At 27.8% G+C, this 23,433-nt stretch overlaps 1 protein-coding gene across 2 annotated transcripts in view; it reads right to left on the bottom strand.

Moving 5' to 3' along the window:
* Positions 1–23,433, bottom strand: part of LOC100211926 (E3 ubiquitin-protein ligase listerin) — a 181,666-nt gene that overhangs the window by 32,467 nt on the left and 125,766 nt on the right. For both annotated transcript variants that reach the window (XM_065792890.1, XM_065792891.1), the window contains exons 11-14: positions 14,182–14,775; positions 5,439–5,480; positions 4,962–5,094; positions 2,540–2,655 (exon numbers count right to left, since the gene is read on the bottom strand). In XM_065792890.1, coding sequence (XP_065648962.1) covers positions 2,540–2,655; positions 4,962–5,094; positions 5,439–5,480; positions 14,182–14,775 — 885 coding nt within the window. The remainder of the gene's footprint in view (positions 1–2,539; positions 2,656–4,961; positions 5,095–5,438; positions 5,481–14,181; positions 14,776–23,433) is intronic.

The raw sequence follows: 23,433 nt of genomic DNA, 5'->3' as shown, positions 1-23,433 counted from the left end.
TAATTTCAGGTACTGCGGACAACAGTAACATATATACTATAGAGCTTCAGTTTATCTATTGAGCACTCTTTTAAGTATACAATAATATACATGATAAATATAGATATTTTCTTTATTCATATATATACACTTACCAGCAAGGATGATATACAACAATAAATTCTATGATCAAACATTATGATGAAAACATTAAACTATGATCAAACATTATTATGAAAAGCATTTTTTTTGTTATAAAAAGAAAAGAAACCCAGTCTTCTAAAAGTTGGCTGTGACATTTAGAATGAGAAAGTATCAATATTTGTTGAATCACTTCCCAATGGGTGTATATATTTGTCAATACAATGTTGAAACATCTATTCAACTAAATTACTGGCAACTATTTTGACAATTTTCGTCTTCAGCTAATTTTTTTAGGGGGCAAATAAAACAAAAATCTACCGCCTAGTTACAAGCATACAGTGTAATGCTTATTTTTAATAAATCCCTGAAAAAAACTACTGTATACTTCTAATTCTATCTTTTCATTTGTATTGCCTTTTCAAGTTATCTATCACAAAAAATACAATGGATGTACATTGTGTACAGATTTTAAAGTCTTATTTAAATTGATTATGACTTGAGTTAATACAATATTTTGATGTATCTTTCTCAGAAATCTAGCATAAATCTAGGCAGCCTGAAAGCAGCAACAGCCCTGGAAGAAACAAAATACAAACATAAACTATTTTAATTTTATATTAACGAGGAAAGTTTTCTTGTTAATTTAGAATAACAAAATGTATTAAACCTTTCCAACACTTTTAGTATTATATTTTAAAAAATGTCTGTGTTGATTTCTGCATAGAAGAGTTCATCTTCAGCCATTGAAAACTTGTTGTTTAACATTTTTCTTTCTTTTTGTAAAGCTTTTTTATTAGATTTTAATTGTTTTAACTTTTCATACCATGATTTTGTTCATGCACACCTTTGGAAGATATTTGAAGAAATCCTTCAGAACCCACTTCATACCTTTCAGTTTTAATATAAAAAATGTTAATGATAGGAATTTTATACTCTCTAAAGCAATAATATTTTATGTGGGCTTGTTTACAAATGACTTTGCATCAGAAATTAGGCATTTACAATTTAAAATGTTAAACAGTTTATCTAGCTCTTTTTTTGACTTTTTATTTTTTTTGTTCATAAATATTTAAAAAGCAACTTTCCAAGCATTTATAATTTTGTCCACGATAATCTTTTCAGAATTAATAATATGAGCTTTAAATTTAGCATTTGCTTTTGCCACTAGGTAATAAACTCGCCTCTTATTTTGCCATATATTTTACTAAAAAAATTATTATGACCCTGTTCTCTTAATAAAACTGATGATCAAAGTATATTTCCATATGTTGGAAGTTCTGTGAGTTAAATTCCCTTTCCAGTACCAATGAATTCTAATAAGCAAGTTTTTTTTATGTTTCTTATCTTTAATGTCAACTTTTTTTGATAAAAGTTATAACTTTATTCTACTATTTTCCTTTTTTTTTGTTTAGTTTATATATAATTATATTTATAAGTAATTGTGAAAAATTATAAGAGAATAGGAAATAAAAAAAAAACAGATTTCTTATTAACAACTGTTGTTAACCTCTTAACAGTGAATGACTGTTATATCTGTCAAAGGTAAAGTGAAACTTATGTGAAGGAGGGATGTAGTCTTTGTTGAGTATATATTTTTTTGAAGACTTGTACTTCAGGAAAACTTGAATAATTTTTTCAGTTAAGAAATTTACTTGAACAAAAAAAAAATTATAAACAAAAATAATAGATTCAATTAGAAAAAGATCCACCACAAAAATTGTTCCACTGTTAAGGGGCTAAAATAAAATGTTATTTACAGTTAGACATCATTACAATTGACACATTATAATTTAACAACATTTTTGCCATTTTGTTTTCTAGGCAAATATGCATTATTTTGACTATTAATGATTGGAAGCTCAAAAAACTCACAAAAGTAAGTCAATAAAAAACAGGAAAAAAATGAAAAACTTTACAGTAACTTTACAGTAACTTTGCGATCTAAAATAAGAAAAAAATAAACTTTTTCAAAATAACCTTCACAAAAATGCACTTTATCTGGTCATTTAATGAGTTTTTTTAAACAAATATGAAATGATTATAATTTTACATAATAAATTTTAAGTCCATCAAAAAATTTAAGTTATAATCTACACCTCCCCCTCCCCCTTCCTTCAACTAGTCGTATTTTGTTTAATTTTTTGTTCAAAACAACGCTGATCCTCCCAGCAAGACAACATTAAAAAAATTTCTTTTTGCAAAATTATGAAATTATAAATATTACATATTTGTTTGAGAAGAGTCCCAGTAAAATACTTTATCTAAATTAACCCCTCCCCAATCCCCTAATTTTAAAAACTGTTTAAAGACAAAGCTTAAAAAAAAGCATTTTACCATCTAGTGGTTAAAAAAATTTTTTAGCATCTTGTTGAAGTTTTAAAATATTTACTAATAATAATAAAAAAACTTAGCTTACACAAGTTGATTTGCAGATTAAAACAAAAGATGCCACCAACTCTGTGCTGTAAGTTTCATGAAAATATGTTTTTAATGTTGAAATAAATACATTAGCATAGTGGTCCAATTCTTTACCTAAAGAAATATTTGATTCATTTTCTACTCAATTTATTTAAAGTTTATTACATTGCAATAGCGTATGTTTTAAACTGCAGTACTGAAAGATTATAAATAATGATTTACAGGTTCCTGTAAACAATATTTTTTTAAAAAACAAAATTAAGGGTTAAAAAAATTAGTAGGGGGAGGGGGCGGGAAGTTGGGGGAATAAATACTTTTATTAAAATGAAATAATTAAAAATAATAACAATGCTATTACTGAAAAGTAAATTCTTAACTTAATTTAATGTTTTATTGGTTAATATTTTTAAGGTAATAAACATTTTTATTTTTAAACATTTTTACTTTTAAAATTTTGACAGAAAAACTTAATTTCTTTGCATAACATTTCAGCAAGCTAAATTCCTAAAAACAAGCTAAAACACAAATGAAATTATATATATAAAAAAATAAAACTGAATGTCACAATTTTTAAAAAGAAAAAAGCTACTGATTTTTTTTTTAAAAACAAAAGTTTAAAAAAATACTTTTTAGCATTAAAAAATTGTTTTTAGTTAAATGCTAAACATTTTTTTAACCATTTTAGTACAATAATAACAGTAATAATAACAATAAAATTAATAATGGTGTTTTCCTTTGTAAAACTGTTGTTTCTTTCCCTTGTAAAAATTGTCATCTGAAAATAATTTTTTCACATAAATTTTGGTATTTTACTACTTGGAATGTCATTTTGCCACTTGAGCTTTGGCATTTTGTAACTTGAATAGTATTTCACAATGTAAATGATGTTTTGGGTTGGCATAAGTATTGTCTCCCAAAATCATCAGTCAATCTTTGTAAACATGCCCTTGCATGTTCTACCTATTTAAGTCAATTGATGTATGTACACTCCTTGCATGTTCTCCCTATTTAAATCAGTTGATGTATGTACAAAGAATAAAAAAAACAGCAGAGAAATAAAATTAAAAAATAAAACAGAATAGACAACAAAAAGCTCTTACAACCTTTCCATGATGGAAAAACGTTGCATATTTTCCCCTTTTCTACAAGCACTATAATAATAGCTGCTCAAGCAAGCTATCATCACTTGTTACATCAACCAAACTTCTACCTGACTTCACTTCTGACTTCACTACTAACTCCATCTTTCAACAAAGTTACATCAATTTACTGGAACTGTTCCCTCAATCTCTGAATATTTTTTTTCCTCAAACATCAATGCTTTGCAGTTCTCTCTATTCATATTTTCTTGACATAAAAATTAAAAATTTTAAATTCTTCTGTCAACAATTTTTTTGATCTTTAATAAATTTTCTTAGTTATTTTTAATAACTCTTAAATAACACTGTTGCTTCCTTGTTGGAAGTGGTTCAGGGTAACAACATCAGTTTTTGCCATGTCTAATAACATCTGTCCAACATCTGTAAATATAATGAGGCATAATAACATCTGTCCAACAACATCTGAAATTTCATTGATGTCTAATAACATCTGTCCAACAACATCTGAAATTTCATAAGTGTCTAATAACATCTGTGAAAAATTTAAATGAATATTACAGATTTAGTTATATCTTTTAAATTATCAAAGTGTAATAACATTTGTGCAACAACATCTGTGGATTCTACAGATGTAGTTACATCTTTTGAATTATCAAAGTGTAATAACATCTGTGCAACTACATCTGTAGATTTTAAAATAAAGTTATTTTTAAGATGAATTAACTAATAATGCATTATTTTAACCAGATGTATTTACATATAGGATTTTTTTCGGATGTAATTACATCTGGAAAAAATTCTTCCAGGTGTTATTAAACTTAAATCAACATCTTTAGAAAGATGTAACTACATCTGGAGAAAAATTACCAGATGTAGTTACATCTTTCTAAAGATGTTGTTAGGAGTCATTGAATTTTCAGATGATATTGGACAGATGCAATTAGAGTGACAGAAAAATACAGATGATCTTGGACAAAAGCGTACAAATGATCTTGGACTACTCCGCAGATGTTGTTGGACAGATGTAGAAATCTTTTACCATTGGAAGTTTGTTGTTTTTCTTTAAATAATTTTTTTTTTCTTCTTGAAAGATTCTCCTAATGTAAAATGAAGAAGGTTAATTTTGGAATTGAATAAAAATTTATAAAATAAATTAGCAGATGGCAATAGTTATAAAATATTCCTTCAATCCAAATTATTATTGTTTAAAAAATATTTCTAAATAGTATATAAAACTATATATAATAGTCATAAATTCTTACCATCTAAAAACATTAAGTACTTCAAAGGTGTGTTTATATAATAGTCATAAATTCTTACCTTCTAAAAACATTAAGTACTTCAAAGGTGTGTTTAAATTGTTCAAAATATTCTTGTAGTTAAATAAATCAATAAAGATATTTTGTGCACTTTTTAACCAACTTAAAACTGAACAATCAGAACTGTCTAAAACCTTGAAAATTTAGTTTAAATAACTTTTAATATATATATATATATATATATATATATATATATATATATATATATATATATATATATATATATATATATATATATATACATATATACATATATATATATATATATATATATATATATATATATATATATATATATATATATATATATACACATATATACACACAGGCACGCACGCGCACACACACACACACAAAACACACACACACACACACATATATATATGTATATATATATATGTATATATATATATATATACATATATATATATGCGCGCATACATATATAAATGTATATACATACAAAAAAGATTTCTACCTTTTGCAACAAACTCAATGAATATTCTTGTGATAGTTTTTCCTATAAAAAAAAATTAAAAAAACATTTCTTAATTTCTGAAAAGCTTTTAAATTGTTTAGTAAACAGATACATAGAAGCACCACTTTTTTTATAAAAGAAATTATAGAATTTTGTGCCAAAATAAGTCAAAACTGATAGCTGTAAAATTAGTCAAACAACAAGAGTTGTTTGATTAATTTTAATAATCAAAATATTAGGAGTCAGCTTACTGTAAATTTAAGTATTTGCACCTTTTAATATTTTAAAAAATAACAGTTGGTTTTATAAAACTTTTTTTAAATGATAACTATTCTTTTTTTAAAGTATTTTTATTAAAATTTAGATTGGTAAAGTATTCTAAATATTTGGTTTTCCACATTTATTCGCAAAATTAACTGCATAAAGTAGTAAGAAAAGAGAAATGGTGCTAAGCAAATGATTCAGAAGATTCTGATTTTACAACAAATAGGAGAATTGATACATACTTATCTATGTCCAGACCAAGTATGCACTGCAAGGTGTCCTTACATTTCTAGAATGTGCTAGAATGCCATTGAAAATAAAAAGTTTTTGTCAAAAATGTCATGAAATGTTTTTTTTAAGTTAAAAAACTCATATATGTTTAATCAAAAATTTTATTAAGATGTCCATAATTTGGTTAATTTACTTCCTTTTAATAGTTAATTTAATCGATCAAAAGTGATGGATTAAATTGACTATTGACTTATTATTATTGAATTTAGTATTGCAGTATTCTTTCTAGAATTGTTTGTTTTGTTTAACTTAAAATAATAGGCAAAATTATAATAAAATAACTTAATATAGTAGCGTAATCAAAGTTAAAGTTATTTAAAAGTTAATTAAGTTTAACTACGTTGCAAATATTTTTATTTATGCAAGTGTCTATTTGCAAAATAAACATATAGATTACATTATTTCAATAAATTTACTTAATATTTTTTGTGTTAAATATACATATACATATACATATATACACATATATACATATATATATATATATATACATTTATACATATACATATATATATATATATATATATATATATATATATATATATATATATATATATATATACATTTATACATATATATATAATGAAAAAACTACAGAAAATTGTAACTGTAAACAAAAAACCAATTGTCCAATGAGTGGAAGTTGTTTATCAAAAAATGTGGTATATAAATGTGTTGTTTCCTCTAAGAATGTACCTGATAAACAATATATTGGTATAACAGAGGGTGAATGGAAAAAACGTTTTGCCAATCATAAGCAATCTTTCAAGAATAAAAAGTATTCAAAAGACACCATGCTGTCAAAATATATATGGGAGTTAAACGAAAAAAATATTGATGATTTATAACATATAACAAAAATTCCAAAAAATGCATACTATGCCTACAAGAAAAATTTGAAATAATTACACATGCAAATCAAGAATGCTTATTAAACAAAAGATCGGAATTAATTTCTAAATGTAGGCACGAAAATAAGTTTCTCCTAAAAAACTATAAAAATAAATGAGTTCAAATAATATTTACATTAATTACCCTTTTTAAAAAAACATTTTAAAAAATAGCATAAGTAATCATTTCTTAAGAATTCTTTTTATAATAATGTCAGCAAATTCCACAAATGTGTGAAAATTTACAGTAGTTAAGACATTTGCAACTTCCTGTAATTTAATTTTTGGTATAAATTGAAGTTTTATTAATTTGATCATTCATTTCTGATGAATCTTTGTTGATGAAACAGTGTTAAATGGAAAAAATTTTTGTTAAGTGATTTTCTACTAATATATAATTGCTCTGTTCTTTTAAGAACATTGAACACTCTATTGTGTAGAATACTTTTTAAAGTTGTTTAAATATATATATATATATATATATATATATATATATATATATATATATATATATATATATATATATATATATATATATATATATATATATATATATATATGATATATATATATATATATATATATATATATATATATATATATATATATATATATATGTATATATATATATATATATATATATATATATATATATATATATATATATATATATAGAACCCTTAGATGTTGTCCGAAAGTTTTTTCCATATTTTGTTGACAAAAAGTAAAAATTAAAATGCAAGACCGGAATTTTTTTTTTTTTAATAATGATAGACTGCCTGACCCAACCAAACCCTCAGTCGATGTAGCAGCACTCCCTTGCGAGTCAGGCTATTTGTCAGTCGATGTAGCAGCACTCCCTTGCGAGTCAGGCTATTTGTCAGTCGATGTAGCAGCACTCCCTTGCGAGTCAGGCTATTTGTCAGTCGATGTAGCAGCACTCCCTTGCGAGTCAGGCTATTTGTCAGTCGATGTAGCAGCACTCCCTTGCAAGTCAGGCTATAAGATAGTCGATGTAGCAACACTACGCGCATGATTTACAGTAAAAAAAATAAAAATAAAAACATTTTATTAAAAATAAATAAAAATAAAAACATTTTATTAAAAAAAATAAAAATAAAAACATTGTTTATATTGTTAAAAACATTCAGAATGTTTTAAAAACATCAATTAAATTTGCGTTTTTGTGGTTTTTTTATATAACAATTAATTTGTAATTAAATTAATGGTTTTGACTTTCGTCCAACACGAAAATGTTGGACGAAAGTCAAAAGTAATTAAAAGTGACGTATGTGTTGGCGTAAGAATCACTTTTTTCCTTCCGCTCTTCCCAAAGCCAACAAACTATAGATCTATATATATATATATATATATATATATATATATATATATATATATATATATATATATATATATATATATATATATATATATATATATATATATATGTAAATTATGTTAGTGTATTTTACAAATAGAGTGCTCAATGTTCTTAAAGAACAGAGCAATAATAAATTAGTAAAAATCTAACTTTTATCTTCTACTTTAAGTTTTTTGCTGGATCATCAGGAAGAGTTCTTCCTGATGAACTCTTCCTGATGATCCAGCAATTATATATATATATATATATATATATATATATATATATATATATATATATATATATATATATATATATATATATATATATATATATATATATACAATACTGTGAATAAGTTTTAGACCACTTGTATAATTAGACATATTTACAAATTTTTTCTTATGTAATTTTTTTAAAGCGTACTTAAATTTAATTATATATAAGAAAAGTCGAAAGAGTATATTATTTTGAATAAATAAACAAAATTGATGAGGAAACATGAGTGTTTTGTTTATTTATTAAAATGATGTGTCATAACAACTACATCCAAAACAGGATATTCGAAGAATGCTGTTACAGAAATCAGAGAAACTGGCTCCCAAGAAGATAGAAAGAAAAGTGGTAGACCTCCTAAGCTAACAAAAGATGACAATAAATATTTAAAAACCCTATCTTATAGAAATACGCAGGCGTATGACCGATCAGCAACAAATGGCATTGAAAGAAAAGGATTTGAAGAAACCAGAATCTGGCCATTCAAACCTCATATCTTTTCTTTGACTGACTTTGCACAGTCATTGACAACCCAATGCCAACAAATCAGATTGCTTCAAATCATCAGGAATAAGTAAATTAAATTATTAAAACAGTTAATTTTTAGAACCAAAAGTTAACAAATGTTTATGTTTATTGTTTTTTTATACAAATCTTGACCTGACAGTTTTTTATATTTATTATTTAAATAAGCTAATAATTTCAATGTATTTAAATTATTGAACACTTATCATAAATAATAAAATATGAAATAACATTAAAATAAACCAAATTAACTTTATGGTATTTATTATATAGTTTTTCTATAAAAATATTATGTTGATTGTTGTTGATGATCACTTCTTTCCCCAGAAAGAAGTGATCATCAACAACAATCAACATAATAGCTGGAGCTTGATGCAGTTTAATTGGTATCAAACATGCCATTAAACAACAAGGAGTCTTTATTGTTGAAATTTCACATTGGTACTGCAAAATTATCTATGGTGATCCTAATGTTCAATTGTTTGATGATGACTTGGATATATGTAAATCCTGTGAACAATAATGTCATTTAACTTGTGGCTAATATCTTGAAAAATAAAAAGTTTTGATTTTTGAGACAGTTATTAGTTATTCTTGAGAGAGACAGTTATTCTTGAGACAGACTAAGATGACGTTTTCTGAAATGCTTCTCATCTTGCCCCATGTTACCCTATTGCTCAATTATGGAACAATGAGTCAAATCAGATTTTCATTTATTTGTTATTAAAACTATTTATATAACAGTTAAATCCCTAGTTTAAATAAGAACTTTTCAATAAAATTTAATTATTATATAGTTGTTAAAAGCATTTTTACAAATTCAAAACAAAAAAAGGTCTATTAAGAAATAATTAGTTTTTCATTTTGATATAATATATCTTATTTAAAATGTTAAAAATATGTCTGCTAAATGTGATCTATATAATAAAATAACACTGGATTTTAATGTGCACATTGGACTAATCTAATGTGCAAGGGCTATATCACGAAAAAAAAAAAAAAAAATTTAAGTCAAATTTGTCTCAAAAGAAGTGAAATTATAAAATAGTTTAAAATTAATAACCATTTTATATATTATTATTTTAGACTTGACAATTTTTTTTTTAAATTCACTCACAATAAGACTGCAAGCAATCATTATTAACTTAGAAGTTACTAGAAAATACAGAATAAGATTAAAGAGCAAAGAAACAGTTGACAGAAGACAAATTTTAGGTTGAGTTAGAAAAACATGAAGATAAGAGAGAGTTCCTGGGCATTGAGGTGCTGGGAAAAAAACTAGATTAATAAATGTTTTTAGAGCATGAAGTGACAGATACAGTAAAAAATGCCACTTTGCTGAATGACGAGGCAAAAATGAGTTTTGGTTGATGGAGATGATTGAGCAGTTTAAGCAACAACCATGATAGTATTTGATGCTAACAATGGATTGTATATATTTTTCCTGTCAGAGATCAGTAGTGAATGCTAGTCCAAGAAGACAAAGAGAAGAGGACTCAGTGAGAGGGTAGCCATTTATTAATGTAAGAGTGTCAACAATATTGCAACAGTTGTTTGCAGTAAATAATAGAGTTTTTTTAGTATTATAATTCACAAAATGCACAAAAGAATCTCAGCAAGACAGCCGTAGAATCAAGGCAAAAGAAGCAAGGCAGCTGTAGAACAAGAAAATCAAAAACTGTATTGATTGTCAGAGAGGAAGTTATTAGACTAAAGATGGGATGTTAGAAATTTGTTGATTAAAGACTCAAAGACCTTGCTAATAATAGAGAGAAGGCTGATTGGATGATACTTGGAGGGGTCAGCATGTTTTCCAGAATTTTAAAAAATTGGAACCACAGATGTTATTTTCTGGGAGGCAGGCAGGAAAACAAGAGTCAGTCAAGCACTTTTTAAATAGTTTAGAGAGAATTAAAGAGAATTCTAAAGAACATTTCTGATGACACAAGTCTGGACCACAGGCTGTAGAAGTGTTTAATTGAGAAATGACTTTAGTAAAGGAAGCAGGAGTGATTATGATGCCTAACAATGGGTTAACCTGCTTAACTAGAATAAAGAGTATGGCCAATAGATTCAAAAGTTGAATTAGACAAAAGATTTTTTACAAATAGTTCTGCCTTATCCTTGGGAGAGGTAACAAGATCAGACCCATGAATTAGAGATTTTTCAGCTTCAGTGTAGTAGTAAGTAGTGCGATGATAGGGTGAGTCCAAAGAAGTAGTATGAAAAAAAAGATTTATCAAGATCATTGCATGGTTAGAACCACCTAAGGGAGAACAAGAAAAAAACTGAACACAAGCTAGGGTCAGAGACAGGATACAAATCAAGCAATAAAGGTAAGTGATTAGGGTTGTCTCGAAAATCATTCTCAAAGTTAATCAACTGAGTATGAGATTGAGAAATACAGAAGTTATAAGCTTTTATGCTTACAATATTGGCGGAGGACTAAAGAGAAAGGGCATGGTTAATTTTTATCAGAAGTTACATCTAAAAAAATGCAGTCTTGAAAAGAAAACGAACAATAAAAAACAAAGAGAAAATTATTAGAGTGAAGAGGTGCTAATTGGAAGCACATAAAAGAATGGTCATAGAATTCAAATCTAATTTCTGAATAAACAAGTTAATTGATGCATAATATATATGCCCAAACGATTTCACAACAAATAAGTTAATTGATGCATAAAAATATGCCCAAACCAAGCATGTGACTATCAATACTAAGATCCGGAAAAGAAATATCTGAATTCAAATTAGTCTCACAAAGAGCAAGCAAGTCTAGTGATTTTTGCAAGAAGTTTAACTGATGAAAAGTTAGTTTAAAGATCACAAATATTCATGAAAGAGATATTAAAACAGTTAGGTGGTGGTAATGGTTTTTTAGTTTAATACTATTGGTTATTTATGGTTTAAGTTAAAGATAACTTGACTCATTTATAGATTAAGCATGGCATCCCAGCAACTATGCAGTTGTCTCAGTCTGCTAATTAACCCAAAGCCATAACTTAGGGCTCCTTATGCGGCCTCCTTAGGGCCTTATGCATAGAGCTCGAGAAACTTTACTGCCACCCAGCCTTAGAGCCTCAACTTAAACCAAGTTTTAGTATTGTACCTACATTAGGAAATAACAGGAAAGACTGCATAGTCACTATTAAGAAGGCACAAGTAAAAAATCTATGAGTACAGTCAAGAAGATCCAGCATTTATCTTCTTAAGCAGGAAACAATGTAACACAGGTTCAAATTTATTTCAGCCTTATAGATGAAAAAGGGGTACAAGGCTGGTCAACAGAACTATTCTGCTTACCCGCTAATGTATTTGCCTAGAAGGCTTTCTACAAGACAGTAGCTGGATGCAGTTAAATCTGGCCAGATGAGTATTTTTATCAAGAAACAATCTTTAGCCTTTGTTCAACCAATTCCCGCAAGCCAGAGGAATTTTAAATCAAAGTTTTAATTTCTTTTAGCCTTGCTTAGAAAAGCAAACTCTATGAGGCAGCAGGATATGGGACAGATAGTACTGGTTTACATGTTACCAGTAGCAGGATTATCCTGAACCTGACTTGGAGTAGTTAAAATTACTTCCTGTAAGCAGTACTTTAAAATACTGATATTTTGGAAATGCATTAGGAAAAACATTACATTTAAATGAATACTAGAAATTAGGCACTGTATCACGAAATGACTTTTAATTCAAACCTCTTTTCCCGAGAAAAACCTTTAGGGGTATGATAGTACAAATATGTAAGAGTAAATTTTTGAAATCTTTCATCATTGTCCATGAAAGAAAAATTAATTTGAAGTTTTCCATTTTATTCCTTTGAACAAATGAGTTACATTTTTTATTGAAAACATTTGAAATTTCTTCTAACATATTCAATAAATAAGCAGCGTACTTATGATTTAGAAACAACAACATACAAAAAGCATTCAATTTCTTAAGAAAATTAAAAAAAATCAGATTCCAGCCTAATAAATCTTTAAAAAAAAGATTACACTTATTAAATAAAGTTCTTAAAAATTGATGTTGAAGGGTAATTTCTTACATATATGCTATAATACAGTATTCTCTACAAAGAAGTTAAAAGGAATACTTGCTGTTGTAACCAATCAAACAGTTTAGAAGATTCTTAATGGAGTCTGGATGATTTCAGGGCCTTTGAACCAATGCTAGTGATGGTTGAAGTCATGATAAAGTGATTCTGTTGCTTGCTCTGAATAGATGCTCAGCGAGTGGTTGTGGAGAAACTGTGTCACATGAAAAAAGATCTTCATCATGATTATCATGATCATGACCCTCAAAATCATCATCATCATTCAAACTCAACTTTCAGATACCAATTGGAATGATACCAATTTGATCTTCAAAATTTTTAAATCAATTTTTCTTTCATGGACGATGATGAAAGAAAAATTGATTCAAAACCAACTTTAATGTACTCCTACATAATTGTACTATCATACTCCCAAAGGTTTTTCTTGGGAAAAGAGGTTCAAATTAAAAGTCATTTTGTGATACAGTGATACTCATTTTATAAGATGAGTGTATGTTATATAGTATTGGTCATAATTCATAGTATACATACAGTATACATTTTACACATTTTGAGAAAAACAAAAAAAAAATTAATTATCAGGTATTTAAATTTTAATAGTTTTGTAATCATAAATAAAGATGAACAATTTTTTTTATAGTTAATTAGTTAGATTTTTTCCATCTTTTAATAAATAATGCTAATCTTGAGAAGACTTAATTTTGGAAAAAAATGGACTAAGCTCCTTTTAGAAAAAGGCTCTTTATTTGTGACCACCTAACTTTTAATTTTGACTACCTAACTTTTATGTATTATAAAAACTAAGTATGTATTAGTGATGCAGTGGTAGAAGATCTCATCATGATCATCATCATAATCATAATCATCATCATTGTCATGATCATCATGATCTCCATCATGATTATCATGATCATGATCCTCAAAATCATCATCATCATCATTGAAAGAAGACAATAAAACATCACCAATATAAAACCAAAAACAATACTTCAAAATTAAAACACTTACCTTAAAAATATAGTTGAGATACAACACAATTTCACTTACCTTAAAAATATAGTTGAGATACAACACAATTTCACTTACCTTAAAAATATAGTTGAGATACAACACAATTTCACTTTGTTCAAGTAGCTCATGCATGGATATAGAAAGTTGAGAAATATCTTCTAAATTGGTTTCATTTCTTGTCAATGGAATTAGCACATACGCATGAAACTTGCAACAAACATCCAAATTATTCACATATTCATGATTCAGATCAGAAGTATTAAGTATGAATTTTAAAACGTTAATATCATGACAGTAACATAAAATTTTAATTATATACTTATATTCTTCTTTACTTGAATCAAAACAGCTATAAATACTGCATAATAAGTTAGTTAAATATTGATTGTCTTCTAAGTTGCTTTCATTTTTTGTAATTTTATCTGTACAAATGCATTCCACAAATTGTAGTAGCATTTCGTAGAAATGATTATTTACTGACAAAAAAGTTTTACTTGGAGGTATAACTACATTTGAAATGACAGACCAAACATCATTAAGCAATTGGTTCATATCATAAGAGGATTTACTTTTTATAAAAGATATTAAATAATTTAACTGCATAAAGAAAGAAGAACCATATGAAGCTAATACTTTCAAATTGAAGAACTGTTGCAAGGTAGAATGAAGCTAAATAGAAATACAAAGTTAGCTTATAAAAAATTTATAATCCATAAACTACTAAAACTACCATAAACTATTATAGTATAGATATAAGATAGATATAAGAACATATGATTAATGTGCTAATTGGCTATATAAAAAATTTATATTTAGTTTTTAATAATTTAATCATTAAAAAAACTTAACTTAGTCATTAAAAAAAAAAAGAAGATAAAAAACTAAAAAGAAAGTTTTTTGAACAAAGTTTACAATTAATATAATGTCATCAGAAAAAATTGTTATGCGGTCATCATAAACAATTAATATACTGTCATCAAAAACAATATGCAGAAACAATGTATACATTGAGGCCAAGCTTTTTACTAATTCATATACAAACATTTTATAAAAATTGTATATAAATATTTTCTTTATGCTTAATGTCAATAGGTTCACACTTGATTCTACATTAATAGTTCCACACTTGGTGCTATGTCAATAGCTCCACACTTGGTGCTATGTCAATAGCTCCACACTTGGTGCTATGTCAATAGCTCCACACTTGGTGCTATGGACATTGAAAACTTGAAGTATATTTACATATGCTACAATAAAAAAAAGTAAAAAAAAGTAAAAAAATAAAAAAAACCTAGAAAAAATTTTTTAATAAGTAAAAAAACACTATGATTTTATATAACTATTAAAAATTATAAACACTAATATTTTTTTTTTATAATTCACCTCCCCAAGGAGGCTACTTATGGTTATAACCCTCTCTCAACTCTTTAACTCTAAAACACAAACCTTGACGAACAAGGCTGCTGCACGGAGAAAAAAGTTGAGCGCGGTACTACGAGGGACGATAAACTTTTAAGAACACAACATTATGATTTATTTCTGAAAAGATTTTTTTGTCGTATTTTTGATTAATGCTTGCCCTTTTCTTATATTGTCTTTTCTTTTCTTATAATTTTTCTTATAATTTTTCTTTATTTTTTTACCACTTTTTAATAAATCTAGATTCTGCATAATTCAGAAGTTTAACTGTCCTAGGCACAACATTTAAATAATTTTGTTCATATTTTAGGAAAACTTCATAAACAGTCAATATTGGCAAAAACTGAAAATTTATAATTTGATTAGACAATTATTAGAATATGTAGACAATCTGAGATTTAATACAATGATTGAATTTCTGTTTCATAAATATCAAAATAAAAAAGGTACCAACTCTTGACCAACATTACTGCATGGTTACTGTACAGTTTTAAGGTAGGAGTTACAGGACAAGATTTAAAGGAGATAATGTTCTGGTTTCCAGGCGTACTCCATATAATTAAAAAAAAATTAACTTTATATGGGCTACATTTGGCATTTTATTAAACTAATGAGTATGGTAACTCATTCAACTATGAATATGTTTAGACAACATCTCTGACATCACAGTGAAACAGACTGCTACAGGGGGCTTCAGTACATACATCAACTATTTTATAGCTTGCAGCTGTAAAGGAGTGCCGCTACATAGGGTTTCCAAAAAACCGCATTTATAAAAAACCGTGGTTTCAGATTTAATTTAAAAAAAACCTGCAGTTAACCATAGTTTTTAGTTTTTCTTGTTAAATTATAAAACTTATGTAAGTTTATCTTCCATTGTTTATTAAAAAAATTATTTAAACAAAGTGTTCTAACATTACGTTTATATTTTGAAATAATCTTATCATACCTTATATTTATTGTAAAAACATTTTAGAAAACTAAAGATTTTAATGATTTATCAGATAATCGTAATCTGATATTTGTGCAGAAACTAGTGCAGCTCGAAATGTGTTTAACATCTGTTGATGAGGGCTTTATAGAGAGAATCACATTGTAAATTTTTTCATGATTTTTTGCTCTTTGTCAGTATTTGGGTAGAACAATAACTCTTGCTTAAGCCATTTGAATTGATCAGTAGATTTAGTTAAGTATGTGATGTTGTCTTTATTGAGAAGTGTGTTTAGTTTATCCTTAAGAGCAACAGGTGAACTTTCCAATGTTTTACATGGTGCTTCAGGTAGTAGTTGTTCCTCATCATTAAATAAATCCAAAAAGCCTAAACACAAATTTTCCAACAAAATTAAAAATATTTTTTAATGGAACAACTGAAGTATATTTTAGGCACCTTAACAATTGCATAATACTTGTTATTTCTTTTATTGGCGCTTTTTTATATTTGAATGAAAAAAAGATGTGATTTCTGTATTCATAGCAAAGAGTTTTGCAAATATGAATTCAAGAACAGTATCTGCTGACAAGAGCGTTGCATCTTCTTTGCTAAGGAATTCCACATGAGGAAAACCGACATGAAATGAAGCTTATGACTCAAAATCGAACTTGTTAATTACATCAAGAGCATTTAATTCAGTAAATTTCTGGAATAAACATTTCTTAGTTTTTAATAAAGGCACAGTCATTGAAAAAAAGTAAATTCCAACAATGACGAACATCCAGATGCAGTTTGATTTCTTTACCAAATTCCTCAGTAACTTTTTCTGAAAAATTTAATTACAAACTGATAACATTTTTATGAATTTAACTACTTTTCGTGCATTTATCAAAATTTGAGGGTAGTCAACATTATTCTCATTGTTTACTGATTTAAAATTAAATTATCATCATAAATTCCATGTTTATCCTCTTCTGAATCACTGTCCATTTCCTTGGGAATTGGTACGCTTATATCTTCATTTTTCTTGTATAACGTGTTGCATAAACCAAGGTAAATTGCATGACTAAATCAAAACTGATCAACAATGTCCGCTAATTGCACAAGCTTCTTGTTAATTACTGCACCATCTTGAGTAGAACCTACTACATCTCTTTCAATACAGACACCAAATAAATTCAAATGATCCTAAATATTTTGTATTAAACTTTAAGCTGGACAGGAACCCTAAATCCTAACAAGGTCATTTCTATAGGTTTTCTTACATTCGCTTTCATGCAAATTGACACCAATATACCTTCTGTGCCTCAAATATGCGTATTCATCATGCGTTAAGCTAAATTTATGTCCCATTTGAATATTTTTGATAATTTCTTTTTATCAGAAAAATTTTGATGGATTAAATTCATCACAATTGTTGGACTTTTAGGAAGATGATTTCCTCTTTGTTGAATTGACAAGCAAATAAATTTATTGTTAGTTATCATATTATTCGAAACACCCTCTGTTACTAGATCAGCTACAATTTCTTTAAGACTTGTTTTTTGTAAACAACTGTCCATTTTTTTTTTTTTTTCGGTGATGGATTTGTTGAAAATATTTTGTAAAACCAAAACATGGGCTAAAAATATCAGTATGTTTTTTAAGCAAAAAAAACTTTAATATAAAGGATAGGCCATCCTATTTGAGTATTTAAATACTTTATATTCAAATATATTTGGGCATTTTATTCGATATTGGAACTTTTTTTTTTAATTACTTGAATAATTTTGAAAATGAAAAGACATGTTAAGACATCTTTCAAGCAAAATACAATTTATTAATTAAATGAGAACTTATTACAAATTTGCTTTATTTATACCTTTCTATAATTACAAAACAAAAAAAATCAACAAAAGATAAAAAAATTGCAAAAGCCATTTTTGAAAACCAACAATTTTCATTTATATTAGTTTTGACAAAAAATCCCGATTTTCAGTTATTGGTTAAAACCGGTTCGAAATTCTACCACTACATCTACTGAGGGTTTGGCATGTGGCAGCAATCTTTTTTTTCATAATTCTTTGTTTTTTTTCTTTCTATGAATATATATATATATATGTATATACATATATATATATATATATATATATATATATATAAATATATATATATATATATATATATATATATATATATATACATATATATATATATATATATATATATATATATATATATATATATATATATATATATATATATATATATATATATATATATATATATATATGTATATATATATATATATATATATATATATATATTTATATTTATATACAGTATTGGACAAAACATTTGCAACCAACATCGAACAATGCTAAAAAGTGTTCCTTATTTTACATGTCTTATAAATGAAACAAACTATACTACCACAGCAAACAGTTCAGGAGTCTGAAGTCATAGCATGCCATGACATGAGCAATCAGCTGGCAGGTGAGAGCACACAGGCAGAATTTCGTTGACAAGTGCCATTTTGCAGCGGACAAAAGAAGTGCAACTTTTTTGGTTTGTTTTATTTTCTTAAGTCTGGTTCGTGTCAACTTCATGGAAGTTTTTTAATAATTAAAGGAAGTATTCAGAAGTTTCCAGAACCTTCCAGAAGTTTCCAGAAGAAGCATCTGAAAGCATCCAGTAGCATCCAGAAGTATCTGGAAACATTCAGAAGCATCCAGAAGCTTTACGAGATACAAAAGCAATTAGAGCTGCCTGTATTGGACCGAACAATCAGACAACGTGCTGTTGAAGCCGGATTGTCTTCTCGACGCCCTGCAAAGAAACCGCTGATTTCATTAAAAAACCAGAAGAAAAGACTCCTGTTTGCTACATCTCATATTGACTGGAATATGCAGAAATGGTGAACTGTCCTGTTCAGTGATGAACGGAAGTTCAACATCATTGGAAGCGATGGCATTTTCCGTGTACTTCGACCGGCCGGAAAACGCCTCGATTTACGTTACTGCCATAAGACCGTGAAGCATGGTGGAGGCAATGTAATGGTCTGGGGGTGTTTTTCTGCTAACGGTCTAGGTCCAATACATCGAAACGATGGAATAATGGACCGTTTCATGTATAAAAATATCCTGAAAGATGTTATGTTACCTTGTGCTGAATGGAATATGCCAACAAAATGGGTTTTTCAGCAAGACAACGATCCGAAACACACAGCAAAAGTAGTCAAGCAGTAGTTTCAAGACAACCACCTATCGGTGATGGATTGGCCGCCTCAATCTCCAGATCTCAACCCTATCGAGAACCTGTGGGAGATCGTCAACCGCAGAATTAATCGTGAAGGTGTTCGTAATAAGGATCAACTGTTTGAACAAATCCAAAAGACCTGGGCAGCGATTCCACAAAGTTTCATTGAAACCTGATTGAATCTATGCTTCGAAGGTACAAGGCTGTGATCGACAACAAAGGATTTGCCACGAAATATTGATAGCAAAATACAGCTTGGTCAACATTTTGTCGAGTTGCACTTGTTTTGTCCAGAAGTAAATCAATTTTTTAATACTTTTAATTAATTTATTAATTTTCGTGTATAAATAATGAACTTTGTGATGAATAAAACTTGAAGAACTTTGTCTCTAAACAGTTACATAGTTATTTCTCTAAATTGAAAAAATGCAGCACTTTTATATAAAGAAACTAAATTAGCATTATTTGGTTGCACTCATTTTGTCCGATACTGTATGTATGTATGTATGTATATATATATATATATATATATATATATATATATATATATATATATATATATATATATATATATATATATATATATATATATATATATATATATATATTAGGGCGGTTCAGCTTCTGTAGACAAAAAATTTAAGTCAACCAATTACAGAGGCACTTTGATATTTATGTTCCTTTTGACCTATAAAACAAAACTATGAGATATTATTGAAATTGGAAAGTTTGCAGATTTTTCATTTTCGGGCTTGATTTTTAAAATATTTACTTTTGTAACTATTTCCAAGAGCTAATTAGTAATTGCTATTATTACCTGCAAAGAATTTGTATTTAGTATTCATTTACTTACATATTAGTTACCAAAGATCATAGATTAAAAATAAAAACAAAACAAACAAAATGGTGGAATCTTAACTGCAGACAGCAATGTTAAAACAAATTTAAAATAAATAAATTAATGCAAAACGTTTTTTATTTACTTACTTATAGTTAACTAAAATTAGATTATAGAACTAATGTAAACCAAGTGGTGGTTGGCAGACAGCAATAATGGCTGAAACAAGACCAAAAACTTACATTTATTTGATCGGGGGGAACCAGAACCACATTTTAGTGGCAGAGTTTTGCCCACAAGTTTGGAAGTTTTAAGAATATATTTTTTTCATCATAAAAAGAACAGTCAAACTCTAAAAGATGCCATAAAAACTACAGTCCAGCAATTGTGTAAGATCAGGGCCAAAGCTAGAATTCCAACTGTTGAACATAGAAATATTGTTTGTAAAACTAAAGCTTTATTGGAAAGATACAGAAATATTTCAAAGAACAAGAGTCTTGGTGGGCCAGCACAGCAGGAAAGAGAAAAAGATTTTTTGAACTCAGTAAATTGCCGTTTTATATTGCTCACAACGATGCATTGAAGCTGATAAAAATAGAAGATCAAATATTTCTTGCAGACCAACATTCAGAAAGAAAATATGCCATGGGAGACCAACATTCAGAAAGAAAATATGCAAAAATCCAAAGTATGTCTGGAAATAGAAAATGAATTATTCTCATCATCATATAGTTCAAGCCAAGCAGATATCCAAGATAAGCCAAGCTATATCTAGCGATCAAGACTATATATATGGTTCAACAACATAACAACTTTGTTGAGGAACATTGTCAGGAGAAATCTCCATTACTTCTAAACGTGCAAAGGTATCTGCTTTAGATGTTATTCCTTTAGCACTTGCATCTGAACTTGATTGTACTAATGTAAGTGACAGAAAAGCAGCATATATCTTAACAGCAGCCATCTAAGAGTATGGCGACAGTGATAAATCAAAACTAACAATATATTGTAGTAGCATTAGAAGTAGCCGAATGAAGCATCGTTTTAAACATTATGCTAAAATTAAGGCAACATATAGTTTGGAGGAACCTTTGGTTAATCATATTGATGGAAAAATTTAGCCAGGAATTTCAGGTGGGCCTAAAAAAGTTGATCATCAGGCAATTCAAGTTTCAGGATTAGGAACAAAAACTTTTGGCAATTCCTAAAGTGGCACAAGGGACTGGTGAGCTTATAGCAAATACAACAATGGTTGCCATTTCTGATTGGAAATTGCAAGATCAAATAGTTGCAACTTCTTTAGACACAGCAGCATCAAACACAGGTCGACTAAATGGTGCATGCACAATTTTAGAAAGAAAACTTGAAAAAAATCTACTCTGGTTGGCATGTCACCATCATGTGCATGAAGTTCTGTGTGGTAATGTCTTCAAGATAGTTTTCAGTCTGTCCTCTGGTCCGAATGTGTTGTTGTTTTGTTGATTTCAGGAATATTGGCCAAACATAGACCAAGAAACATATACAGCTTGCACCAATCATTGTTTAAATGAAGAACTTAAAGAATTGAAGAGAGAGGTAGTTGATTTTATTTTAGGAGTGTTGAATGGAAAGGCAGGAAATTTACCCAGAGAAGATTATTGTGAACTTTTAGAACTTACTTTCATCTTTCTTTGAGATATTCCACCTCAAGGCATACAGTTCCGAATTCCTGGTGCTTTTCACCACGCGAGATGGATATCTAAAATAATTTATATTTTAAAGATTTTCTAATTTCAAACTCAATTTAAGCTCACCAAACGTGAAAGTTCAAGGTGCTTGGAATTTGTTTGTTTGTTGCTCTTATCTACATAAAAGCACGGATAACCTGCTCATACTCATGCAATGCTCCATTCAACGATTTAAATCTCATAAAAGCATAAACAAAGTACATCAACAACTGCGTTAAAAGCTGTGGTTTGCCATTTATGGTATCTTTGAGAAGAACTAGCACTGCTTGGTCTGTTTTCTGATCTGGTACCTGCTATGACGAAAAAATGGTAGCAAAATTGCAAGATCAGATTGCAGATAATCAAGAACTTAATTGTCAATCAGTCCTATACACTGGAACTGAAGATCTGAGTGCAAAACCTTTGGAATATTTCATTGGACCATCTTCATGTTTCTTTTTTGATGCATAACAGTTAAACATGTCCTTTCTGAAGGATTATGTTGAGAAGTGGTCAGATATTCCAAATTATCAGTCCACAAAGAAAACCGTTAAGGCACTAAAAGTTGTCAATGATAGTGCAGAAAGAGGAATTGCTCTAGCCATTGCATTTAATTCTATAATAACAAAACAAGAAGAGCAAAAACAATATTCGTTTCAAATGGTGGAAAGTCACCAGCGAAGATTCAATCCAAAGAAATCAATGTTACTTTCAGATGTTGGTTGTAACTGAACAGTTAACTGAACACATGGAACAAACAGAGAAAACTAAACAGTTTTAATGGAAAAGTATTAAAACAAAACTTCTTTTAAATTTACTGTAAAGATATAAACTTTGTTGCATATTTTTTATGTTAATAAAAAAATTTAAACTTTTTGGAATATTCTTGAAAATTACTAAAAATGCTAAAATTTCGTGGCAGTTCTAAATATTGTCTAATGCTCTTCAAATTTTTGTGGTTTATTTACAATGCAAAAGGAACATATAAATGCAAGTGCCTCTAAGATATGAAATCTTTTTATTTTCTGAACCACCCTAATATATATATATATATATATATATATATATATATATATATATATATATATATATATATATATATATATATATATATATGTCATTGAAAAAGATTGTCACTGGGCATTTTTTTTTATTCCACAGTGCTCAATAATAACTTTTTTTTGAATGTTCTTAAT

The sequence above is a fragment of the Hydra vulgaris genome, chromosome 03 (genome assembly GCF_038396675.1).
Source record: "Hydra vulgaris chromosome 03, alternate assembly HydraT2T_AEP".
NCBI classification, from domain to species: domain Eukaryota; kingdom Metazoa; phylum Cnidaria; class Hydrozoa; order Anthoathecata; family Hydridae; genus Hydra; species Hydra vulgaris.
Note: the sequence above shows the minus strand (reverse complement) of the source record. Positions and strands in the feature narration are given on the sequence as shown.